We start from the raw sequence: 26870 nt of genomic DNA, 5'->3' as shown, positions 1-26870 counted from the left end.
CATACTGGAGGTATCAAGTTAATTTACGGGCGTAACGAGGGATGAAAAGCAGAAGGCCGCACAGTCGCCGGAACGTGTTTACATCGGCGAAAAAGATATCACGGAACCCGCATATTGCCCGCCTCGAGGACTTGAGGAAGGGATTTCACGGGGGTATGGAACACACTGTGTTTTTTCGCACCTCCCGGCACGAGCGTAAAGGCGCTAAAAGCCCATTATTCAAATGCAAAACACACACAAAGCAGAAAGTTTATTTATAAATAATAAAAAGCGGGGAGTGAAATAAAATTTAGAAATTAATAGGAATCGGCGAGGGAGCGCCGCAGCTTCCTCGGCAGCCGCTAGAATGCGCTTTTGCGGGGCCTTTGCGAGGGAAAAGAGCCGCGGACCGAGCCAGCTTCAGTGTGTTTCGCGACGGGCACTCGGAAGGGGCGTTACGCATTTTCAGAGCGAACCCGGCGAATTCTCGCGCGAACTCGTGGATCCGGATTTTGCAATTTTGGCATTTATTTAATTTCATATACCAGTATACATTTTGACAATATGCACAGATTTAACCTGCTCTTTAAAGCTTATTGTGCGTGAGAAGGCAGCTAGTGATTACCGAATTTTGGAGAGTGTTATTTTAATTACACATTTTTTCACCTTTGCCAATGGATTACCAGAAACTGGTTGTGACGTAATAGAATCCAGTTTCAAGTGCGTGACTCGGAGTTTTTGTTACTTTAGTTCGGGAGTAAATGTTTCTGAAGAGTGAGATCTGATGGTTTCCTCAATATTAGCTCGTTAATAGTAGTGTTGTTTTCGTAATTAACTTAGGTGTCCTCGAGAAAATGACCAACGGTCACGTCAGAGATCAGGAAGAGAATGATGCACAGGTAGGCATTCGGTTTAAGATTTTATTTTACTTTAAGGCTCTTTGGATTTTAATGTGTAATAAAGGATTTTAGATTTTCGACGTCCAATGAGAACCGGCTTGGCCGTGTTTTTAAATTCCTCGAAAACATGTTTGAGATTTGTAATCTTAGGTGATGTTCTGAATTTTACACGATTTATATAGACATACAAGCCTCTATATTCTTCACAAATATTATACTTTTTTAAAAATAAGTTTCCTTGCTTAAGGCGGGATTTTACTGACTTCTCTGCACTTGTTTGGAAAAGCGATATCGTGTGGTTATTAAATAAATTTGAGAGCAACTTTATAGATAGCAATTGACGATTATTGATAATGCTTGCAAAATGTATCCTACGCATCTTTCAACTTCCTTTGTTAATCTATCATTGACGACTATACCACATTAATCAAATCCTGTATACCTCACTAAAGTTTCCAAAAAAAAAGTAAGTCTGTGAATATTTGGAATGAGCAACATTAATTCATTTTTGATGTCTTAAAGTAGTACATTTATTTTTCCCAAGATCTTTTAAAGTAGTTATTACGAGGAGTGCAATCTGCAAACATTTTAAGATCTGTCATATTTAATGACGTCCAGGATAGCCTAGGTATAACTTTTGCCTACGAATAGTTAATATAATTGTTCAAGGTGCTGAAATGGACAATTTTTTTACCAGAGCATTTTTTTTACTTGCATCTATTTAAGAAGAGGAAATACTCCCATATCACTATAACGAAATTTTACCACATGACACTCAAGCCTGTTCGCCATCCCTTATGATCGCAGGTTAAAAGAAAGAAATAGGTACCACCTCTCTTTCTGATGATTTGTTTTCACTTTTACACACATGTTTACATAAAAGAAATTGACATTAAAAAATATCTTAATCGCTGCACAAAGTTGTTTACTGAAATTCCGATGGTTACGTGCTGTGGTTTCGTAATTTTAGCGTTGGGGAGAATTTGATAACTTTAATAGTCGACATATAAAGTAAAAATCCGTGGAACGTGGGTCAAGGAGCTAACGCCCCATCAACATGGCCCGTTTATTGATGTGCAGAACATATAAATGCATTCGGAGAGGATTTGAGTTGCTTTTGTTTCTGAAGCTTGGAAAGTGTCTCCCGCTTTCATCGGGAATTTGTATTCTGCCGACTTCGTGCATAAATTCTTGGGCGTTTTTTCCCCGTCGCGTTCACGAAGAGCATGCATTCCGTCGGTTTCTGAATACATACGAGCCGAAAGGCATGCAATAAAGGAAAATTGTTCCAATTGGCGTGTTTTTATTTATCTTTTTGCAAACTTCCGGAGCTTATTGGCAAAATGCCTGCACCAAGGTATTCAGACGCGGAAATAAAAGCCATTGTTGTCAAATTTAAAGAGTAATCACTCCTAAGTATACCAAATAGCATGCAGGAATCAGGATTTTTCCCTGAAATCATAAAACTATACCTCTGATAATACATTTTAGCGCGTTGCACCAAAATCGAAACAAAACATTTCATTATCGCCGTAATTTTATCCCAGATATTTGTAAGCATATTTTCATGAGGTTTAAAATAGCGTCAAGGGATAAGCAAGCTCTAGTGCGTTTCATTTTGGAATGGGCACTTGTATAGAAGTTTGGAATAAAATAGAAGTTTTGCAGGAACGTGCATACGCAATTAATAGTAATTCGTCGCTTGGCTGACATAAGGGCGTAACTGCACTCTGCAATGAACCCTATCTTCCATACAACTCAATGCTTTACCGGGCTCATCCCAATGTGTAGTTACGCCCTTATGTCAGCCAAGCGACGAATTGTACTTGAAAAAACTCCCAAAATATGCAAATAAAGTAAGGTGAAGCGATAGAGGTTGGATATGGGTCCAGTCCAGCCACTCGTCTTGAAAGAGTATTCGGAGATCAAGGGAACTCCCCAAAAACTGGTTTACACGATATGTTTGAAGAGAAACTTACTATTTGTTCCTTGTCCATTTACAAACAGATGAACATACACAGCTCATTAGCTTTCACTAAGGTGCTCTTATCCTGTACACCTGCACAAACACGACCGATTTAAGAATACGCTCAAAACTTATTTGAAATCTCCACCGTATTTACGGTCCCTGTTAAAGACTTGCGTGAACGAGAGAAGTCACAAAAATCCTCACTCGCTCTTGAAAATAAAATAATATCAAAGAAAATGTGAATAATGATGGCGTAAAGGCAGAACAGGGGCCAAAGCAAATAGTTCCGGACTTGTTTACGTCTAAGTATACAAGTTTTCAAGCTAATTGGGCTTAAAAAATTGCAAAGCTGTTTTAACCCTTGGTGTTGTTGCTTTGAAGGAAACAGACTGCCTATCAAAAGAAATACGAGGAGAGCTCACGCTTCTCTTTTTTCTATGTTTCTTTACATTTTCTCAATCGACTGAACTTTTTTTTTTTTTTTTTTTTTTTTTTTTTTTTTTTTTAAAGCAATCTGACAAGAGTGGGTTCTACATTAGTTCGTGAATTGAATGATGAGGAGCAGAAACGAGATTAGTGGATACAAATTTTGCACCCTATAAATCTTTAAAATTTACATATGGAAGGGATTTAAAGGTAATTCTGGTAGAGTGTAGAAAAGGGAAGTTGAAGTCGCTGCCCGAAGGTACTTATTTCACTAATGAGAGGCATCCTTTTGTTTGAAGTTCCTTTCTGTCCGGTAATGGAAAGTAGGTTGTCTTAGTCCCGGCATGAGCATTTTATATTCTAGCCAACTCTGATCCAAATAAGCCTGCTTTACTCTGAGGGCACGCTGAGTTCTTGTTTGCTGGAGCAACTTGCTAATTCTATAAGTTCCAGATTCACGTGTAACTTCTTTTATAAGTTTTGACAGTGAGCAAACAGCCGTGTGCAGCAGGGACCCCAGACGGGTAGTCGTCGCGAGTGAATGAACTTTTCGTAACCGCCAACATCGACCTTTTTGATAAATTCCATCAATTTCGTCCCCGAAACAACACTCGCGTACCATTCTATTTCAATTTAAATTCTCAGTCACCTCACAATACTCAAGTGTCTTCAGAGTGTCTCGTAGATTTTTCCTCAATTGTTATGGTTTACCCATCTTCTGGTCTTTAGCGTCTCGGGGGTGGAGAGATTTGAAATACCACACCGAAAAAAAGTGATGTTGATTTAACATCCTGGATGTAAAAAAAATGTGTAAGAACTTTCCAAATTTTGAATTAACCGCTGCAGCAGTTATTTTAGCGATGTAAAGATGTAAAACTAACTGCTGTGGCGGGTAATTCAGTATTTTGTAAATTCTCGCACACAATTTTTACATCCAGAATGTTAAATTAACATCACTTTTTTCGGTGCAAACACGGGAAAAACAACTTTGTGCCGAGCCCTAACTGTTTAGATCAAATGAAGCCAGCTAATAGGCAATACTGCTGATACCTTCAATCTGTGGGGCTGGATCCTAAAGTTGTAGGTCTCAGCACTACTGCCATATAAGCTGGATCTATTTGATCTAAAAAGTTAGGGCTCAGCACTGAGTTGTTTTTTCTGTGAACATGTAGTTTTACGCACAAAAAACTGCTAAAAAGTGTGCAGTCATGCAGAGGCACAACAGAACCACAAGGCTTTTTAATTAGATAGCAGGGGGCTTACAAAAATTATGGAATTGCAATGAGCACCGGCATTGGTATTTTGCGGGTTAGTAATCGTTTCAAAACTTTTTGAAAGTAGCAAGCTGTGTATTTTGATGACGTCGTCAGTAGTGAGAAGCTGATAAATAGGAAAAAATAAAGTTACCTGGCAAGTCAGGTAAAATTGGCAACACTTTAAGTCAGGAGTGAAAATTTTTGAAGTATGTGGATCACATGAGGTTAAGAACTATCAAGATAACTTGTTTGATCTGCAAAAAGACTTAAATCTCGAATCAATGCTTTTTTTTTTCTGGAAGAAAATCGGCAAAAAACCCGATGTTTCTATTTAAACACGCGAAGACCACTAATATCAAAGTTGGCAACATTAGACGTCATAAGATTTTGAATGTTTTGGAATATTTTTCAATGTTAGACCAGGGAGCAACCTTTTCTGAGTGGAAATTCAAAAGTCGCGTCAAAATGAGTTAGCTTAGGCCGCCGCGGATGAAGCGCGAGTACTTGAAGATTCAAAACGCCTTCACTATCGCGCATATGCAACTTGGCCATCCGTAGAGCTCGAATAGTTGCATGCAGGGGTTATAAAGAAATTTGATCCGAGTTCGTTGCATGCTACAGGGTTATTCAAAAGTTACGCACCACTGGCCATAACTTTAGTTCTAATTACGATATCGATTTGCGGTTTGTGGCGTCCTTCCTCATATCGAGGGGGAAACTTTTTGAGGTACTTTTCAGTTCTTCACCCCCCCCAGGGGGAGGGGGGGCGGGGGGCAACTCAAAAATTTCAAATGGCAACCCCCATCATGTGATACATCGTTAGAAAGAGCATGAAAAAAGAAAATTTTTGGCGCAAACCGGAAGTCAATCTGACCCCCCTGTCAAAAGTTAGGGGGGTCCAAAGGTTATTTAGGGGGTCCCTACCTTCATTTTTTAGAGTAGCTTCGGCGGCTCTTGGACATACCGTTTCTCTTTTCAAAGAGTCCTCGAATACTCCAAGTCTGATACCGAAGTCTTCATATTGCCCCCGGGCCACCACAGCCCCCCCCGTAGGGGGGGATGGGCCTGTTACAATGAAACATTGCATTAAAATGCGAAAAGTCACAGAAGAGCTTCAAACTTAGTATCAAATCAAAGTGGACCTTCTTGCCAATGTTAACGCAAACGCAGCCTGCGACTTTAAAGTGAGTTTTCAAAACTCTTAGCCCCCTGCCCCCCCCCTCATTTTTGGTTGTAGAGCGGGTAAAAACCGGGAAATTCACTACAAATAATGCCCGAAACTAATGTCCAACTTGAGGAGGACCCTTGAAACGTCGCGATCAGTCGGAGCATTGAAATACAAGAACTGCCACCCTCTTAAAGTACGGGAACATCCAAAACACCCCCGCTGCCCCCCTCATTTTTCGTTGCGGAGCGGGTAAAAACCGGGAAAATCGCCAGAAATGATGCCCGAAACCACTGTAGAACTTGACGAGAACCCTTGAAACGTTGCGCTCAGTCGGAGAACTGCAACACAGGAACTGCCGCCCACTTTAAGGACGGAAACATCCATAAAACCCCCGCTGCCCCCCTCTTTTTTCGTTGCAGAGCTGGTAAGAACCGGGGCATCATTTCTGGCGATTTTCCCGGTTTTTCCCCTCTCCGCAACGAAAAATGAGGGGGGCAGCGGGGGTGTTTTGGATGTTCCCGTACTTTAAGAGGGTGGCAGTCCTTGTATTTCAATGCTCCGACTGATCGCAACGTTTCAAGGGTCCTCCTCAAGTTGGACATTAGTTTCGGGCATTATTTGTAGTGAATTTCCCGGTTTTTACCCGCTCTGCAACCAAAAATGAGGGGGGGGGCAGGGGGCTAAGAGTTTTGAAAACTCACTTTAAAGTCGCAGGCTGCGTTTGCGTTAACATTGGCAAGAAGGTCCACTCGGATTTGATACTAAGTTTGAAGCTCTTCTGTGACTTTTCGCATTTTAATGCAATGTTTCATTGTAACAGGCCCATCCTCCCCTACGGGGGGGCTGTGGTGGCCCGGGGGCAATATGAAGACTTCGGTATCAGACTTGGAGTATTCGAGGACTCTTTGAAAAGAGAAACGGTATGTCCAAGAGCCGCCGAAGCTACTCTAAAAAATGAAGGTAGGGACCCCCTAAATAACCTTTGGACCCCCCTAACTTTTGACAGGGGGGTCAGATCGACTTCCGGTTTGCGCCAAAAATTTTCTTTTTTCATGCTCTTTCTAACGATGTATCACATGATGGGGGTTGCCATTTGAAATTTTTGAGTTGCCCCCCGCCCCCCCTCCCCCTGGGGGGGTGAAGAACTGAAAAGTACCTCAAAAAGTTTCCCCCTCGATATGAGGAAGGACGCCACAAACCGCAAATCGATATCGTAATTAGAACTAAAGTTATGGCCAGTGGTGCGTAACTTTTGAATAACCCTGTATATATACTAACCGGGGGCTCTATGTCTGTTTCTCTTAGATTTATACTTAATTCCGGCGTTGCCTAATTTGCTGATGAAGTAAACCATTACTAATCGCAACGTAGTCGATGGTCCGTCTTCATTATAGACAAACGGCCATTCGCTCTGTTGAATTTTGCACTTGCCTGCTGAGCAAGACTAGACTGATGGGGGTGATCGGCTACTTGGTTGTTTCGCTCATTAGCGTTTTTACTAGGTCAAAGTATGGCGTCAAGGTGGCATCGGTGGAGATTTTGGCTTCTGACCTTCAAAAGTCAGCGGGTCGCTAACTTTTGATGAACGACTCCAAAAGCAACTATCATCATACATACATACGAGTCGCTGTTAGAGCGCTCTTTGGCGCTTTGCGACACCTAATCGCCACAAAGCTCGGTCTTCCCTTAGGTTATCAGGGAGTTGACACTCCCTCATCTCACTTAACACCCCCTGTCGCCAACCTCTCACTGGGCGTCCCCTACGCCTCCTCCCAGGAGGAACCCAATCAAGCATCTTTTTTGGCAGCCTCTCTTCCGTCATCAAAGTGCATATTTTTCCTGAAAAATATAAAACCGTAGAGTACCGATCACTTTCACATTCCACTTTGATCGTTTAAGTAGAGTTTTTTTCTTTGCTGTACCTTCCTTAGACCGGATAATCGACCGGTTAAGGTGTAGATGAGAAGGGGTTGAATACGGAGGTGTATTAGGTTGGTCAATTATTCGGGCCAATGAAGGCGAAGCATGGAAAACGAATGAGGTGACCGACCAATCAGAGAGCTTTATTCCACCTTAGTCTTGACATGTCCGACAGACACACAGAATTTGAATAATCACTTCGTTAGAGTTGATAAAAAATCCTAAACCGGATTTTTTTTAAAATCGCAGTGGACCGTACCACATTACAACAACCACCACGTTTTTCATTGAATATGAATGACTAATACTCTATGCCATCATTTTGATCGGGCCAAAAGCGTCTCGGATTCAACAAAGTGTTTATAGTGACCCCGACCTTTTTTCTTTTGTTTCCAGATGATATAGCCGCACCGAAAAAAGGAGAGGAGAATCGATTTCAGCGAACAACCAGTATCGTGGCCGTGTGAAGCGGTTTGTTGAATAAAACATTAGACTGTTTGCCCGCTCAGGTTAAAACTTATTTAAAAACATTGTGAACGGAAGCCTTGGTGTATAATTCAGTATTTTGAAGCTGTTCATCGGATTTTTTTCGCAGAAAGTGGAAGCTCACTCGAAGAGCCGGGAAAAACTCGCGAGAAGTATGATTGGTTACTGTCGGTCCCCGCCGTTCAAAGTGCGTGCAGAGAAAAGTGTTCCGAAAATTTCGCGGCGTATGTAAGCGTTACGGAGCAAATGGCTGTCGGCAGTTTGTTTCTCGTGGCGCTTTTGCAGATATTATTTCCAGGTAAGATACAGTCTATTTTTATTTTGTAAGTGTCTATTCTTTCCGGTAGGTTTCGAATGTCTCTCCTGAAAATTTTCATCTCAAAAAAAAAAAAAAAAAAAAAAAAAAAAAAAAAAAAAAAAAAAAAAAAAAAAAAAATTATCATCTAAAGATTGAAAAAATATTTTCATCAACGTTTTTTTAATCCAATGAAAAACTCTGAAGAAATCACTCGCTGAATTTTCCACTTAAGGACCTACAAGGGAAACAAGGAGACCTCAGACTACAGACAATTCGTCACAATTCCTAACTGTAGAGCTGTAAAGGACACAGTTCCCGAGGAAATGTCTTCATGTTCTAAACTCTTTTAGTGCATCGAGTGAAAACAATTTTAGGATGAATGATTAGACGAGAATGTTTTCTTAGGTGAATTAATTTTTAGTAACATTTATGTAAATACTCTGGGTGCAAGTATAAGGCAAAAAGTACCTGGACAAAATTCCTCTCAGGTGAAACGTCCGAGAATCTTTGAACTATCATGAAAATAATGTAAAATTAAAAAAGAACTAAGAAATTAAACTTGCAGCATTTGCAACCATTAACTCTGACAACATCAGCTCTTGCAGTGAGTGAAGGTCAGTTTCTTGTATTCTTCTCTCTTGCTCACCTCACCATTAAATCTTCAGTTGTGTGTAGTCAGATACACTACACACTTCGGTGTGCGATGTTGCAAATTGACGGTGTAAGTCAGCAATCTCATATCTCGTTATTGCGGTGTCAATGACCGATGATTTTCTCTAATGACGGTGTCAGAAAATCTCCGCCTATATGTTATTTTTTTAAAGGAGAACAAATTGACATCATTACTTGAAGTTTTTGCAACATTTTCTCCGCACAGAGAAGAAAAATCACGGCAATTTTAAAAAGTGCCATTGAGCAGTTTTCCGTTTAAAAAATAAAGTATGACAGGAAGTATGCGACGTCGCAAACCGAGTTATGTGATTGCCGACTTACACCGTCGAAATGTCCTGCCAAATTATCTACTGCAATCAGGGAGGAGAAGTAGAGGGAGTTCGAATCAAATATGACTACAACACCAAAAATCGTGATTTTTGTGTAAGAATTGGCACCAGCGGGTTCTTGCTCCTGTTTCCATAAAGTTTGCCGCTTGCTCGCCATTTTCATATTGTGGTCCAAGAGCGGCGCATTATGGCTCTCGCGTTTGAGCCCCTAAATATTAAAGTCCAATCAGCGAATTGTGGTCTTGCCAGTGAATGAGGGTGTCACAGCCTTCACTGAGAGTTTTGCTCCTTTTCTGTGAATTGGCGAACAGAATTTCGCATTCATAATTTATTGTTGTTCGTCTTTAGAGATTACTTCGTTGGGCGGTTATTTCAAATACTTTGTACATAATTCTGGCAATAGCGGACGAAGAAAATTCGTTTTTTCATCGTTTTAATGAACTGACGCAAGCTAGAGGCGCGGACTGAATCGCAACATTCAAAAGTTTCCTGTTAAACATCGTATTCAAAAACGTCTATTTTGCTGGCTGCCGGTCAAAATTATTGCAACTTAGTAATCTCAACTGTGATATTCCCTGAAGATTATACAAAATAGCAGTTTCCGTTAAAAGAGCAAAAAAGATGAAGGACAGAATTTTTATTTGAAATATTGCACATTATAATTACATCTGTTTTGCTTGGTTATGTCCGTATGAACGGAAAAAAAGTTAATTAGTACATAGGAGACATTTTCTGAACCTTAATGCGGAACGCAATAAGGTTCAAAAAACGCATGATAAATATTTCGAATTGACAGACAAATATATCGGTTATTAGGGATGAGAATGATAGGTTTGGTGAATTGAATTGAAATTGTATTGCTATCTGATGTCAGGTAATTCAATCTCAGGAGATCAAAAACAGCGTGATATTAAAATATGGATGTTAAAGCTGCCGTGCTAGGGAAGAGCGCCGTATGAAAATTTGAGAGTTGTAAAATTTCCTTCCATAAAATGGCCATTTTTGCGGAATGTTATGCATATTTTTCCTTGAAATTTCCTGATGTTTCAGATTGAATTATCAACAAAATTGCCGGAACAATTGGAGGAATATTATTCAAAACTTTTCCTGCAAATTATTATTTTATTAAAGGCAATATGGCAACGCCTAAAGGCTCATACGGCGCTCTTCCTTAGAATGACAAAAAGGTGGAGAGTATCAGAGCAGCAAGAATGAACATATTTTCGTTAAAGTTCCATAAACTGCATGGTCTTTTTCATTTAATTTTTAGAACGGCTCTTACCTCTAAATTGAGAGATTCCAGTTGAGATCTTGAGAATTGTGATTCTAATTCGAGAGAGGATTTCTGAAAAAGTTCTCGTGCTGAGAAGAAAGAAGAGGAGGGAGATCCGCTGAGTTAATGGCTAAATAAGTTTTGTAAATTGAATTTAATAGGCAAGGAACAAAAGTTCGCTAATTAAGACTAAGTTTAGAATTCGAGGTGTGCTCGAATTGGAGAGGGAATTACACACGTCGAGAAAACGGTGCCGAGGAGATGTTCATGCCTCCTTGAACGACGTAAATTGTTACAACTTTTCACAGCTAAGCTCATTCTCCGTGTAGGACACGATTTATTATAGAGATTACTTCATAGGACTCTTTTTTAAGAATAGAGTTCTTTGAAATCGGTGTCCTGGCACCTGCTGCAATTATTTTTATTTAAACAAATTTTGTTTAAAAATATCTAAGCTACTACAAAAACTATGTCCTCGTGCATTTTACTACGTAAAATTAAACTTATGCAAAGCCATTAAGCAATGAAGAAACATTATCTAGAAGACCAGGAATTTTGGAAAACTCTTCCCTTTGTTATAGGAAAACTGCATTTTCCGCGAGTCCATTTTTAAGGCTTTTTCTGATGAAAAATATAATTAGAGTACTGAATTGATGCTGCAAAAAGTTCGTAAGATTATATACGACGTAGCCCCTCTCATGGCCGGATTTACCCACTTGCCGCCCATGGGCCGCCTGTATTTTGCCGCCCCCTTCTCATTCGTTTTGAAACATCAATAAAAACCATCAGGTGAACGTGCCCGAAGGAGAGGGTTGCATAAGATGTGTATACTCTTGTTGGACATATTTTTTGCGAAAGTCCTGTCAACACTACTAGCAAAAGTTCACGGAACTTTGCGCGAAAGTTAAGTTCCGTAAACCTAACTCTGTGTGACAAGGCCTTCCATTCATAAAAAATGAACGAAAAAATTATGAAAGAACAAGCATAAATGAGGTATAATAATTTTAACCTCCGCCGCCGCGCCGCGCTGACTGCTGTGTTTGGCGCAATGCGTGAAGTATTCCTACAGTCTTGTAGGCGCTATGCGTCTCACGCTGACCACTGCTGACCGCACTGTTTTTGACGCAATGCGTGAAGTATTCATGCAGTCTTGTAGGCGCGAATATGTGTTACATGCCGACCGCTGCGCCGAGGGTTTCTCTTTTTCATCTCAAGTCCTCGTCTTCAATGCTCCCTGCGCCGCGCCGCTCCAAGCCAAATTGTGTGTTTGTTTTCTCTCTTAACTCGACTAATTAAAGGTGTTGTCTCTTGTATCACCGAAAGACGACAAAATTAGAAATTACTATACTCTCAGGAAATGAGAGATTTTGTCGCCTTTTCTCGTTTGTAATTTTTTTCTAAATCCGATTTTTTTTATACCTACATTTTAAAAATTGCAAAGTTTGCCGCCATGGGCTGCGACCCATGTGGCCACCCCCTAAATCCGGCCCTGGCCCTTCTGTTCACAAAGTACTAATACGTATAAGGTAACAGACGAAAAATGGGTGACCTCGTTTGCGGCGTTTCAAGAACACGCGCATGTTCAATTATTTATTTTTTTAAGAAGAAAACTAACCGACATGTTCTCTTGAAATTTTTGGATGTTTTTCACTCTTTCAAAAATATTCATGAAGAATTTCAAAAAAATATTTCTGTTAAAAGAAAAGAACTTATCAGTGGCTTTTGAATATAGCAACAGAAACTTATTTTCCCTCCTCAGTCGTCAATATTCTGTGCGGAGCGATCTTTCACAGCCGCTGCCTTTTCTGAATGTTTTAATTCTTCCCCTTTTTTGATAGAGGTTTTTCCCCTTTGTCTCCTAATAATATACCCGTCATTTGGGTTACCCCTTCCCCTCTCATCTCTTAAATTTTTCCAGATTTAAAGCACTCTCAATGTCCAACACAGAGCCCAAAATTCCTGGACTTGCTGCTTTAACCATAAAATCATTCTTCAACTATAAAATAAGAACTGCTCAGCGTAAAATCCTCTTCATCCAACTTTAAGGATCATCCGAGACGATATTTTTTAAGTAAACATATAAAACTGCAGTCATTTCATTCCCAGAATTATGGCATGCGGTTCGAAAAAAGAGCTAAATATGCCAAATCAAGGGAATCAAGGCACGGGAACGCTGGGATTCGAAGCCAAGAGCCTCGGACTAATGTAAACGCATTATTTGCGCTTCATGATTCGATAAAAAAAAAGGCTCAGACACGGACCCTTACCACAAGCCTCATTAGGCGAAAAATACGCTCACCTTCATTTCCCGGCATTTTTGAAACGATCTTGGATTGAATTCCCCGCAATTTCATCCTCTCTCAGACGACCACGGTCGGAGCTCCGAACCCGCGGAAAAAAGCGCCGAGTTTTAATATCTGACACGTTCATTTTTATACCTTCGTTCCAACTTCTGGCCACACTTTTTATTCCTGCCTCGTGAAGTCGCGATCCATTTCGTCTCTATTGCTTCCGTGTCTCCTCTCTTGGGTTGTCCTCCTCAATCACTTTCCAGTCAGGGACCCAGGGTTGTTCGACTGTGCGCCCGAAAACTTTTCCGGAGTAACGGGAACTAGGAATATCCCCCAAAAGGTGGCAAAACTGACTGAAACAAAAGCACAAGCTAAGCACGGCCCCGAGATAAAAACAGGATTGTCACTGCTCCGCTATAATTTGCATTACCACGCTTGCCAAGTCACGAGAAAACTGTCTGAATCCTCCAAGTTCTTAGCAAGTATTGATAATAGACTGGTTTAGTGACTACGTCATCCGATAGAATATCGAACTCTTGGTTCAAACCAAAACAAACTAACATTACCTTTCATGGGCGAATTTTTCATGAGTTATTGTGTTAATTTTTTAAAATTTAGTCATTGACTAGTCATAAAACAATTAAAGACTCATTGAAACGAGAATTTTCGATTTTGCGAAACACTTGGACACATTTTACCACCATGGTGCAAAGGGTGAGAATGGGCGCGAATCAGAAACAAACTTCTATGTTTGTTTACATTTTAACCAGGGGTTTGATATTATACCGAATAACCTAGCCACCAAATCAGTCTATCGACGAGGGAATAAGCTAAAATACCATTCAAAAACTCAACCAACACTTTATGAAAAATAACCGGCAAATTATCAAGTAATATTACATAATTATTCTACATTAATCATTAGATAATCGTACATAATCATTAGAGTAATACGTAACTCATAACGTCTGAGTTGCGAGGCGTTTGGGAGGCTGGACCGCAAGACGGTCAGGGGGCGTAGCCCCCTAATAAATTATTAAGCATAATGAACGCACACAAAACCCCTACCTGTACAAAAATAAATGATTATGGAAATTATGAATGTTATGGAATCACTCGAGAATATAAATTCCTGAATAAAAAGTTTGAATTTATAAGTACATATAGAGATGATTGTATAAGTTTCAAAGAAACTATTAATCTGTAGTAGAATGAATCCTCGTGGGAACTTTTCGATGAGCACTTTTTGCTATCCCTTGATCTTGCATTGCTACGCATTTGGGAAGAGGTTGACAGAAGTATCTGGTGTAAACTTGTATTGATGGCGATTCTGTGATCGATCATTTATAAGATCTACTCGCTAAAGATTGAATTGACATTTGTTACGATCGTTTACGTTTCCGCCGCCTTAATACGCCCTTCTTAGGCGGAACCTTCTTTTATTTTTTTACAGAGACATTTTTGGTTGAAGCTGTCTGATCGTTGAGATACTCGATTTTCCGACAGTTTCGTCGAAAAATTTCTGTAAAAAATGAAGTGCGGCGAAAATTTTTAACGTGCATGGCGCTTGTGATACTTCTGACGGAAGTGACGAGATCGCACAAATTATATTCTTGACCTTATGTTTTTTCTTTTACTAGATTTGACGAGTCCTTTATTTTTAGTGATTTTTAGAGTTTAATATTATATCGTTTATCGTGCTCAAAACTAGACGACTGACAAACAGAGCTTTGCCCTAGTCGTTAGTGGAAGAAGGAGAACTCTATGAAGGTGAAGTGGTTTTAATATATATGTAGGCGGAAGGCTTCGAATAAAATTCTCTGTGCGGATTCGGCAACCTAAGGTGTCCCGACGAACGCGACCGATGCGACGCGACGCTCCTTTTTTCCGGCCCTCATCGAACTGCGCGTCGCGGCGCGGGGCGTCGGCGGTTGATAAAAGGTGGCAGAACAATGGACAGCAGAGTTTTAAACTTGCTCGATGCTGATTCAAAATTAATTTCTCCGTCGGATTGTTTATTCGCAGTGGGCTCGGCTAAGCTGTGTCAAGTGGCATCCTCCGTGTCGCGCGCTAGGCTAATGAATAGTAACACTAGCGCTCTCCAACTCGATGAGGTCGACGTGTTGAGGGACCAATCCGTAGTTGCCGCCTTACAAACTCGTCCATTATCACGTTATTATTGGCTTTATTCTTCAGGGATGTCTCTCCAACCTGTTGTCTTGAGCTGTGGTTCACTCCTTTCGCAAAGAGGAAATTCCTTTCAAGTGAAATAGGTATCTATGTATCTATTGCACTGGAAAAAAGTAATCTTGAGAATCGGGAGTCCAAACTCTTTAAAAGTTTGTCAAATATTCTCGATTCAATCTGATTTTTGCATGAATCAAGAGCGAAGCCTCGAAATTTAAGAGATTTCCTTTAATAATTCAAGCAAAAATCCAATTAAATCAAGAGTATTTTACTTGTCAAAGTTTTAAAAGTCTGAACTATGGACCCAAAGACTTTTTCCAGTGTGTACCTAGTTTTGTCTGCGGCTCAGCTACTAGCCAAGAGGAGGTCCATGAGGTTTGGACCCCACCCCCCTCCACGTCTCATAAATTCTCCCTAAAATTTGTCATTTTCTGTAATTTTTAGAGATTTTTTGACTATTGACTCCCTCCTCCCCCGCACTGAAAAAAATAATATGCTTTTTTAGCACTAGGATTCAAAAATGTGTCTGGTGATTCCAAGATGCTACCTTTGCTGCCCGCAGTAAACTTACATCCTATGAATGCAAATTCAACTGCGTGGGCATTCAAGGCAGCATCTGTAGGATCACCATAAGGGTATATGCATAACAGGGCTCACGTCATAATGCATATAGTTTCGTTTGCAAAATACGTTCATTTAAGATTTCCTCTAATTAACGCGAGCATACATCCGATTAAATCAAGAGAATTTTTACTTAGTTAAATTTTTAAATGACTCTGGATACAAACGACTTTTTGTTTAATTTAAATTTTAGGACCTAGTTATCTAAGCGGGTTTGGAACAAATTTACGTGAAATCAATGATTGCTTATTTTTTAATTTCTTAAGCATATAGCAATTCGAGATTTTTTGTTGAAAACCATCCAAATAGTTACTTTCAAGGTTATGGCACCAGGGACTACCTTGAAAAGTGGACGGGTTTTAAAACGAATGGAAAGACGAGGAAGGTTAATTGTTAATTACAATTTCTATTCCGCGTGACAACACAGGCTACTACTCAACTAACATGCAGATACGCGGATGAGGGGAGGGTCATACGTAACTGTCAGCAGGCCCCGCCGTTTCAGATGCCAACTTATTTTCCGTTGAAAGTTGTAACATTTCCCGCTCATATTTTCCATAATTGTCTCTTCACGTTATTCATGAGTGTTGTAACATGAGTTCGCCAGAGCCCTCGGAGACTGTTTTTCACTCCCCCATGTAAACATTAACGGTGCAAGTGTTCGGGGCCGTTGTCGGAGGAATTACTCTATTTTCGATTATTCCGAATGCACTAATGCGAATAGTAAGCCACTCGTGCTCTATCGTGTTTGCTCACCTATTCGTCTAAATAGGGTTGAGGGCTTCAATTATGCATCAACCAATAGACTCCGGCTTTTCATTGCTGGCGCTCCTTGTGGGTGAGTGTATTTTTAGCACCATCTCGCATGGGGCACCATCACCTAATTGGATTGAAGTTGATTCTGATTACCATTAGTCACAGGGTGTGGCTCGAGTGCAGAAACGATCTCTTTTTGTCGATAAAGTCGTGTAAATATTGGACAAAATCCGGAAATGATTGAGTGCCTTCAATCACAATCCTTTGTTGGATTTATTTCCGGAAACATGTTAAGAGGGATGTCCAGGCAGCGAAAGCATTTATTGAATGGAAAATATACTGATTGCTGAGTGTTTAAGAAATCGAAACATCTATGAAGAAATTGAAGAGCTTGCGATTTTTGGTAATTTATTGACTTTACTAATTTCGCACACCCTGGAGAATGCAGAAGCTTGTTTAGAATTCTGCCGCGCTGAAGAAAAATTTCGTAAGAACATTTGAATGTTGCCAACTTTCCAGTGGCGAGGCGTGAATGATCGATTATCGATATTTCTCTATTTGAAGCTTTGGTAAAGAATCGATTATCAAGATGTTCGTTCGAATACCCTGTTAATCGATCCTTTTCCATAGGTTTAAATGACCGACCAATCGATACATCGCAAAGCACGCCACGCCACTGCAACTTTCGTCCGGTAAAACGTTTCTTTTTTCGTGAAGTCATGTAAATATATGTGTCCATGAAATTATTAGGTATACGAGATTAAATTTTGGAAAAACTCCTATGAAAAATCTACGAGTTTCTTAGAACATTCATAATTATCTTTAGAAGAAATTTGGTCACGCTTATAGGCTGTTCGTACGAGGTTTTTTCGTAGCATGTGGTAGTATTAATTCATAAAGTTGTTGCAGGTCATTGTCATCTTGGAGTATCTAACCGCGTCCTCCAATATACTAATAGTTTCTTGTCTTACTCGATAATATAAAATCATTGATCATGTAAGGCGCGAAGCGCTTCAGGGGGTTGGACCGCGAAACGGTTCGCAGTGGATTGAGTCACTGAGAGGGGTCGGACATGAAATTTTTGACTAAAACTGCAAATGTTGATGTTTTTTTCGTCATATTTTAAATTATAAGGGGTGCTTGGCGAGGAAAATTTTACGAGGAAACCAATAGAACCACTTTTAGAACCTCAAAGTTTTGTATAAATGGGGTTCTAAGCTTTTAAAGTTTCCAAATGAAGTCCGACCTCTCGATTCACTATGCGGTCAGGGGATGTAGCTGGGATAGCCCCCTACTTGGACGTATTTCTATCAAACAGACCTATGTGCAAGTGAGAAATATGGGGTATGCTCGTTAGTTCTCTGGCCGTAAGAGTGAATGAGAATAATGAAGCGCCAGTGACGTCAGCGGCGAAGAAACCGTCGCCGTTGCGGCTCGTGGCCGGCTTCAACTCGTGAGCCCTGTCCACAACGCTTTCGTCCCATATTGGCGGCTCATGAATCCCGCATTCAGTTGGCACATAGGTCTCTTTGATAGAATGTAATATCCCGCTTTTCCAATTATTCAGAAGGAATCACGCACACTTTTACATTGCTTCTTATGCAGCTTTCTAGAGCACACCCCATATTTCTCACCTTCACATAGGTCTGTTTGGTAGAAATACGTCCACTCTATAATAAGCGTAAAAAAAATTTCTCCAGAAAAGAAAAAATAGAATTTCTGATAAAAAATGTTTATTTAAACTTGGATCTTCGGAAATCGAAGCAGCTCAGAAACAATTCATCGTGTATTTCATGATGTAAGGTCTGAAATGTTTCGGAACTCGGAAATTGACAATATAATTTGACAACATGGCTGAGGACACCCAGATCGGGATCACAATCGAGTGACCCCGGCATTTATGCTCGGACTCAAAGGAATCGAATTAATACTTTCGAGTGATACGTCCCATTCAGAGATGGCCCGCTATCATTATTCTTTCCTATCGAACTTTGAGGGGGTCGGAAAAAGTTTCTTCAATCTCCTAGCTTGTCTCATTTGTAATGGACATCCATTCCGCTATTAAGGCACCATGTTCTTATCAAAGACCAATATTATAGGTTTTATTTGAGTTACTAAAATCTATGTGCTCAAGAAAAAAAAAGAAAAAAACAAGAGGCGATCAAAATTTATACTATGCCGTGCTAAGAAGGGACGCTGCATGGATTTGTAGGCGGTGGCAAAATTCCATTGATGACACACGACTTTCCCTATTAAATATTTCAAAGTTTTTACACAACAGCATTTACTATTTTGTGAAAAATTCGATCGTTTTATTAAAACGAATTTCCCTGTCAACTTATGAGTATTTTTCTTTCAATTTTCCACAAAATTTTGTTTGCTATTCCACCCAGGGTTCATGAAAATTTCGAGGACAAATATTCATAACATCCCTCAAAAATAAATATTGTATCCGAGAAAACTAGGCAACTCTCGAATGTTCATACGGCGTTTTTCCTTAGCGAGTATAGATGTTTCAAGATGACCTACGACGCATACGATATGAAAAGAGCTTGCACATATTTTCTTAAGATATTGTGAATATTTTCATTCTAATCCCTCATTAGCCTCCCTGAACTTGAATGACTTATTCTTAGAAACTTAGAAACTTTATTTTTAGGTACTCAAAAAACAAATATTTTATACAATGTAGACGTTACTCATTAAGGTGATTCGATGGACACCATATTTTGTGTCAGAACGGCATGCGATATATCGCATCAATTGGTTCCATATTTTCAGCTACTCGTCATTTTTCTCCTATTTTGAGATCGCACTTCTGTTGTCAGGAGTCTAAAGCACTCACTTACCAATTTTAACAAAGAAATTCAACTTAATAAAGGCGTGGTTCTTTCAGAGAGAAAACATCGCATTCGATACTGATATCGAAACTGCACTCGAATGCGATATTTTCTCTCTGAAAAAACCACGCCTTTATTACGTTGAATTTCTTTGTTAAAATTTGTAAGTGAGTGCTTTAGACTCCTGACAACAGAAGTGCGATCTCAAAATAGGAGAAAAATGACGAGTAGCTGAAAATATGGAACCAATTGATGCGATATATCGCATGACGTTCTGACACAAAATATGGTGTCCACCGAATCACCTTAAGAGAACAGAAAGCACGATGAATCGGTTTCAGCTCTCCCACAAGTAAAATTGCATACCTTTCTAAATGAGTACTCGGTTCTAGCTCACACGGAAAAAAATCTTTGGTGCTTATAGCCAGATAGTAGGTGACATTTACCATCTTGGATTCCCAGATTCGACCCCTGAGAACAATTTTGCTACGAGCACAAATGTATGATGGTTAGAAACCTCAAACCGCGATCAGGTAGGCGTTGACAACAAAGATGGTAATTCGCACCAACACTGCTGGGCGGGCGCGCCGTCCTCCGTAGACGTCCCTCACAACGTTGCTGAGATAGACCTTCAAAGATGGTAAACTGACCCATCCGGATGTTTAGTGTATCAATCATGAAAGCAAGGAGAACCTAATATTTTGTGTTTTTAGCCATAAAGAGGAGTATTTTCTTGTGAAACGTACAGCTAAAAAAATTGAATACAAAGGTGTGCAATGTCGGGGTTCGCAGCTAGGGGATGGTGGAAAAGGGTTAATCGCGTAAATAAATTTCGAAATCGAGTAAAATGAGACTACAGTACTTATTGTGAGGTGCTGTAGTCGTATCCGACCTATCAAATTTTTTTGCCTACCGCGGGGATTGAACCTGGGACCTATCCAACCCTAGCTGAAAACCCTAACGATTGAGCTATACAGTGTAATGAGAATTTTGACCGAAAAACCTGTACATAGCTTCGATTTGAACGGAAAACCAGGATATTCAATCTACATACTTAGATTGGTTCATTCATTTTTCTAATTTTTGTATTTCATTTTATTTTTTAACGTTATTTCAGTTTTTCACTTTATTTTATTTCGTTACTTCATTTTAAATTTTTTACTTTATTTTTTTTCTTTACGTAATATAATTTTTCTTTGATTATTTCTTTTTTATTTATTTACTTTATTTTAATTTTTTTCCTTTGTTTCTTTACTTAATTTTAATGTTTTACTTTATTGTTTTTTCTTTACTTAATATTATTTTTCTTTGATTATTTATTCTTTATTTCTTCCCTGTATTTTACCGTTACTTACTTTATTTTATTTCTTGCAATTTTTTATTTTTTTACTTTAATTCAGTCACTTCATTTTAATTTTTATACTTCATTAAATATCTCTTCGTTGTTATTTATAACCGCATTTTATTTATCTATTTTTTCTTTTTTTCTTTTCATGTCGAGAATCAATTCAAAATTTTCAAACTAGGATTATTTTTATGATTGGCTAAAGTGCTTCTAGCATTGGACAAATAAGCCCAGGCTACTTACTTGAACAAGTGAGATTATGTAGAATAGAAAATAAAAAAATTACCCCTCTAAAGTACTGAAGCCTTGACATGGTGTTAAATATAGTGCATGCCTAGCCTACTGGTAAACCTGGGATGTTTAGCTTAACGACAGCATATAATTGACAAGAAACATTGTTAAATCATTAGTAACAATTGATAAATTTCTGCCATATCCTTGGAATTTTGAATGTAGAAACAAATTGATTTTGAAAACTATTATTAGTACCAGGGGCCTTTGGCCGCTACGCTGCCGACAACCAATGCGGAAGAAAACAACATACGTAAAAAGTCGTAGAACAACCGTGTTCAAGTTATCTCGGAGATTAATGGATTCAAATACCGTCAATGTTTTATTTTTGATCAATGTTTTTAAAAGAATACACACTGTTATTCTAATGAGTTTCCGCAAATTTTCCTGAGTGATTTAAAATAGATAAAAGAAAATTTGACTTAAAACGCATAATTTCCGAAATCTAAGCTCAGATTCGGCTTCCTCGTGAAAAATCGATGCAATTTCATGTATCATATGTCACCATATCATGAAGGAAAGAGATTAACGTAGGCGTGTAGATTCTAACATATCAGTCCGACGTGGCAACATGGGTGATTCGGAGTGGGTCAGTCAGCTGATGAGTAAGAAGAAGTTTGTTTTCTCGGAAACGGACGAACCAAATGCTTGACGCCGGCGCCTGGCGGCGTAGCTCAAACGTTTGAATTCTGTGCCTACTTCCGCATACCGGCCGGCTTTGATAGAATCTTTACGCCTACAATTACCCTCTTTTCTTTATGCTATGGTAACATATGATACATGAAATAGCATCGATTTTTCACGAGGAAGCCGAATCTGAGCTTAGATTTTGGGTATGATGCGTTTCAAGTTGAATTTTCTGAATTTGAAAATTTAAGACGGCGGACGTAGCCTAAATTGATACATCGGCTCCCATTCCATCGATTAAATTCGAATTTTTAGTCTAATTTCGAAAATTCGAAAAACCAAGGTGGCGGGCGTGGCCTAAAACGCTATCTCGGTTCCTGCTCGTCGGATTTTCGTAAAACTTGGTGCCAAGGGGAGGGGGGAGGAAAGAAATTTTCAAACACTGCAATCGATATGTCGCAGGCAAATAGTAAAATTAGGCATTTTGTCAAATGCCTAGGCAAATAGTCAAATACTAGGGGGCTATGCCCCCTGACCGCTACGCGGTCCAACCCCCTGAAGGCGCTCCGCGCCATCAATGGGCCGCCCTATTCTTACCTCCTATCAGTGTTAGTTTTATTTTTCCCCTCGAAAATTACGATATGAGGTATACTTTACTTTTAGAATGAAATAATTTTTGGTTTTGATAAATATTTTAGTTCGTTTTAATCCGTTTTTTTTAATCAGTGAAAAATTTAACATCGTCCGAGTTTCTGAATTGTTGTAATAAATGTCCTTTAATTATCATTAAAACCGAGCAGAGTCAAGAATAATTAATTGCGCGAAGTCATATAGTTTTGCGGCGACTTTACCGTCGCCCGAGCCAGGGACGGGAAAAGGAGTACGCTCCACGAACATATTATTACACGCTTATCAGTCACACAAGGTGGGTTGAATATGAATTCTTGAAAATTTATCAACATACTTTCCCTAATCAGCCCATATCTGATTGCTTTCTTTGGTGACTCAATGTTGGTAAAGCGTAAAAAATTGACGGGGCAGACTACTAACAAAATACTTTAATTGAGTTATCTGAGATGGTGACCTTCATAATCAACAAGTTTATAATTTGCACTAACGCATTCTGTAGTTCAATGAGCCCACTTAACCGAGTAGCATCAACCAAAAACAAGATAGGTGAAGCGCAAGCGCACTCTTTGGTGCAATGAGTCAACTTGATGGAGCAGTTTACCATCAATTTTGTCTCGGTGAACAGATTTGTAATAGCTAGTAGCAACTAATTGAAAATGATTGATTTCCCTAAAGACGTTGTGGACAATACAATGCCGTTGGTTATTCTATCAATTTTTTCATATATCGACGGTGAAACTACCAAACCACGTATCTCGGTTTGCGACGTCGCAGACTTCCTGTCATACTTTATTTTTTAAATGAAAAACTACTTAACATCCAGTCTTGAAAATTTCTGTGATTTTTCCTCTTTGTGCGAAGAAAATTCCGTGAAAATTTCAAGGAATGATATTGATTTGGTCTACTTCAAAAAAATAAAATGTGAGCGTAGATTTTTAAACACCGCAAACGAGATACGTGGTTTGGTAGTTTCACCGTCGATATACGGCACCAACTTTTAATTAACAAAACCAAGATGGTTATCCGGGCACAGTCATTTTTTCCGTGCATTACATTAATTCACATGGTACATTGCCGTGAAGGGGCAAAAACAAGCTGAGATCAATGAATGGATCCTTCATTTTGATGATCTGGTACATAGCTCACCCAGTCTATACACTTGGAGAAATTATACCAAATACTATACCATTTTCAGAACAAACACATTTTTTATTGAGGATCTAGCTCACTTGCTCCCAATAGTCTAATGGAATACTAACGTTCAAAACCTTTTTTAATCGGGACACATCGATTCTAATTTCCTGCATAAAAATTTTTTGGTATCATATTGCCCTTAATTTGCTCCCCCCATGCACGGAGACAACAGTTTTTAAAAGAGTGTAAAGGATGCATTTCTGGTTTCAGTTATGTTTTACCCCAGAAACAGATAAGTCCACGAAGTAAACACATGCAGGCCAAAAGTTATTTAAACTATTGAAATTGAATAGTATGGATGTAGAGGTTTCAATAAAGCCCTTTTAGATAGAATTTTTAAAGTCAACACAAATAGACAAACGCATTCACAGAATTCCTACTTTCCTTCTCAAGAGATGAGTTTCTCCTTCGTTTCAAGATGGAGGATATTTCAGTAACATCACGGAGATCATTTTCTGCAACGATAGATCCTAATTTAACCCCATAAAAAGTTATAAGGGGAGAATAACTTACCTCGTAATCTCCATGTATTTCTTTTTCGCGTTTAAGAGTGAAATAATTTTGCTTTGAAGGAGAGCGTAGGGGTTAGCACTCGCACACTCTCATCGTTAACGTGGCACCATTGATGCCAGTTTAGGATTTAATTCAAATCAGACACTACAAAAGATGTAAAAGCTCGATTTCCACAGAAGTTTTTTCAAAGTCAGATTTATGAAATGTACTGAAATAAAGTTGAGATAGGCAATTAACGCGAAGATCAAAATTAGTGTCAGGAGATTTACGAGTATATCGCGTTTTCAGGATAAATAGACCATCGAGAATTTTTGGAGATATTGGGCTGAAGAATACTTTTGGTACATTGAAAAATTGGGTTATTGTAAATTGATTTATCTGCGTTTTATTCATTTACCTTTCGACCGCGTTAACATCTTGCCACGATTATTTTAGTTATTACTGATTTTATTGGTGTATGATAATTACTGTTGATCTACATTTTTTATTTTTCCAGGTATCAAAGATCTAAAATTGCGCAATTTTACGATAGCCTTGTAAATATTTTTATTATGTAAAAGGAGCGTGGATTTTCGCCAGCCTTCTCTCGCTATTTAGTCGGGAAAGATGAGAACAAGCGAGTTCTGGGTTGCGTTACCGAAGGCTGAGCTGCGAGGGCAAAATTTTTCTCTAAGTGCCTTCGTTTGATTTACGTGGAATCGATATTGAACCGGAGATGGCGAATGACATCGTTAAGCGAATAGTCATGATATGCGGCTATGGAAATTGAGACTCCGGCAGTTCCGCAGAAGAAACTTTCGTCGTTGTAACAGAATATAAATCGAAATAATAAAATATTGAAGAATATTGAAAAATAACGTCAACCTACCTTGAAGGATTTGAACATGTGAAACTCCGAACTTATTACAATCACACCCAAGTAGTTAGCGGTTGTTGACTCATTTTTGAAGTTAAGCTTTGATCAACGTTAATGAATCGATTATCTGATGATGGAAAACTGCCTACATTCCTCCTCCCTTCATTTTATATATTTTCATGTAAAAGTTCAGTTCATCATATTTAAGAACAAATAGCTGGAATCAATCAGTAGGAATATCGTAAGAAGCTAAAAGTTAGATAAGTTAGGCAACTATTTTATGTGTCATTTATGGACAAAATAGGCGCTATCGGGAACGAATAAATTTTCAATGAGTAGAGAATTCCAAAAAAAAATGCACCAAAATGGATGGAATTTTAGCCCAAGAAATATTTATCTGGCAGAGTACAAGTAAATAGATCATCTGCCAGATAATTATTACTAAACTTAGCATGATAGTTTATCCTAAATAATTGATGGATGTATAAAATTAAATGCTCTCATACAATGTGGCACGATTGGTCAAGGTGATTCAATGAAGATTAATAAATTTTCAATGACGCACTCACAAGTAAAGTTCACTCATCTTGGGTTGTTGACTTGTAACTCATGTTAACAATTGTATCAATGATTTTTCCCTAATTGCTGCAATACGAAAAAGAAGTTTTGTTTTGAAAGGGGCAGAATAAAGAGAGATAGAGTAATTTCCTTTTTTTGATTTATGAAAAATTGTGACGGAAAAGTAGAACTTCAAAATTATTTAATAAATATTAGAGGGATCAAATCTACGGTATATCGAGGAAATATAAAGAACTTTTGACATGGTGGTAACAAACTCGAGCGGAAATGCTAATTTGATTTACACCAATATGAAGCAAAATAGTGTAAGAACTTGGTGGTTGGAGATATATAGGTCGATCCATTGACAATCGAGGGGCTTGGAGGACATGGCGCATAAGTGCAGTTTTTGAAAAAATTGAGATATTAATGATTTTAAGTTAAACTAGTCTTCGCGCGTATTCTGTGAAAAATTTGCTCCCAAATTCCAATTTTTAAGTATCAGAAAGTCAGTTTGAACTTTTTTCCGCCATAAGAATCCATGCAATTTTGAAACTTCAAACACGTTTTTCTCGAAACAGCAAAAACTGCACTTATGCGCCTCGCTCTCCAAGCCCCTCAATTCAGATCTCATTATTTATTTTTAACTCATCCCAGAACCCTCTTTTAAGAGGTTTGGCTATTAATATTATAAAAAATTAACCTTTCAACCCATACGCAGTCAAACAGAGGTCAAAACGATGAAACTTGATGAAACTAAAGAATATTCTTTTAGTTGACATCTGCTAGAGGTCAGGATTCGTGAAATCTTAGAAATTTCGTGAAGTCTGACAATGACGTCAGAGTGGTGAGGAGTAAGCGGACGAGTTACATGCGGGTTATCTCGGTGGATCTGCGATAATCGCCCGGGTAATAGAGGATCATTAAATAAACGATGCTACGTCTAGACGAGCTACGCCGCCGCCTCCGCTAGAGGGCGCTTTCGCGTGCTCAGCAGATTCATCAGCTGGGAGAGTGCCCCTTACATGAGATTGATTGATACCAACTTTAACGATGCGGTTACAGCATCACGCGTGTATCGTGTGGTTCACACACCCCGCTGTGTGTGCTTTTATATACCGCCGAAGATCTGCAGATACGATGTTTTTTGGTATATTTTTTAGGGTTGAGATCTCGCAGTTTGTGAGTTTTGAAAGTGTTTTTGGTTTGCATATTACATACTAAGGAGGACGTCTGAATGAACGGCAGTCAATGATATCGCACCGTCTTATACCAAAGCTCACTTGCTGAAAATCAGTGGCGAAACGCGAGTGATCGATTATCGATATTTCCCTATCAGTGGCGTGGCGTTAATGATTGATTATCGATATTTCTCCATTAGAAGCTATGGTACAGAATCGATTATTAAGGTGTACGCTGCGAACACCCTGTCTATCGATTCTTTTCCATAGGTTTGAATGACAGATCTATCGATGTATCGCAAAGC

General features: G+C 39.0%; 1 protein-coding gene across 1 annotated transcript in view; it reads left to right on the top strand.

The window, feature by feature from the left end:
* Positions 1-394: 394 nt before the first annotated feature.
* LOC109033622 (uncharacterized) overlaps positions 395-26870 on the top strand; it is a 248803-nt gene continuing 222327 nt past the window's right edge. Inside the window, exons 1-2 of the mRNA XM_019046321.2 lie at positions 395-878; positions 8014-8401. Coding sequence (XP_018901866.2) covers positions 8350-8401 — 52 coding nt within the window. The 5' untranslated portion in view covers positions 395-878; positions 8014-8349. The remainder of the gene's footprint in view (positions 879-8013; positions 8402-26870) is intronic.

Source organism: Bemisia tabaci, chromosome 6, assembly GCF_918797505.1.
Source record: "Bemisia tabaci chromosome 6, PGI_BMITA_v3".
Lineage (NCBI taxonomy): Eukaryota > Metazoa > Arthropoda > Insecta > Hemiptera > Aleyrodidae > Bemisia > Bemisia tabaci.
This window is presented reverse-complemented; position numbering and strand designations above follow the sequence as displayed.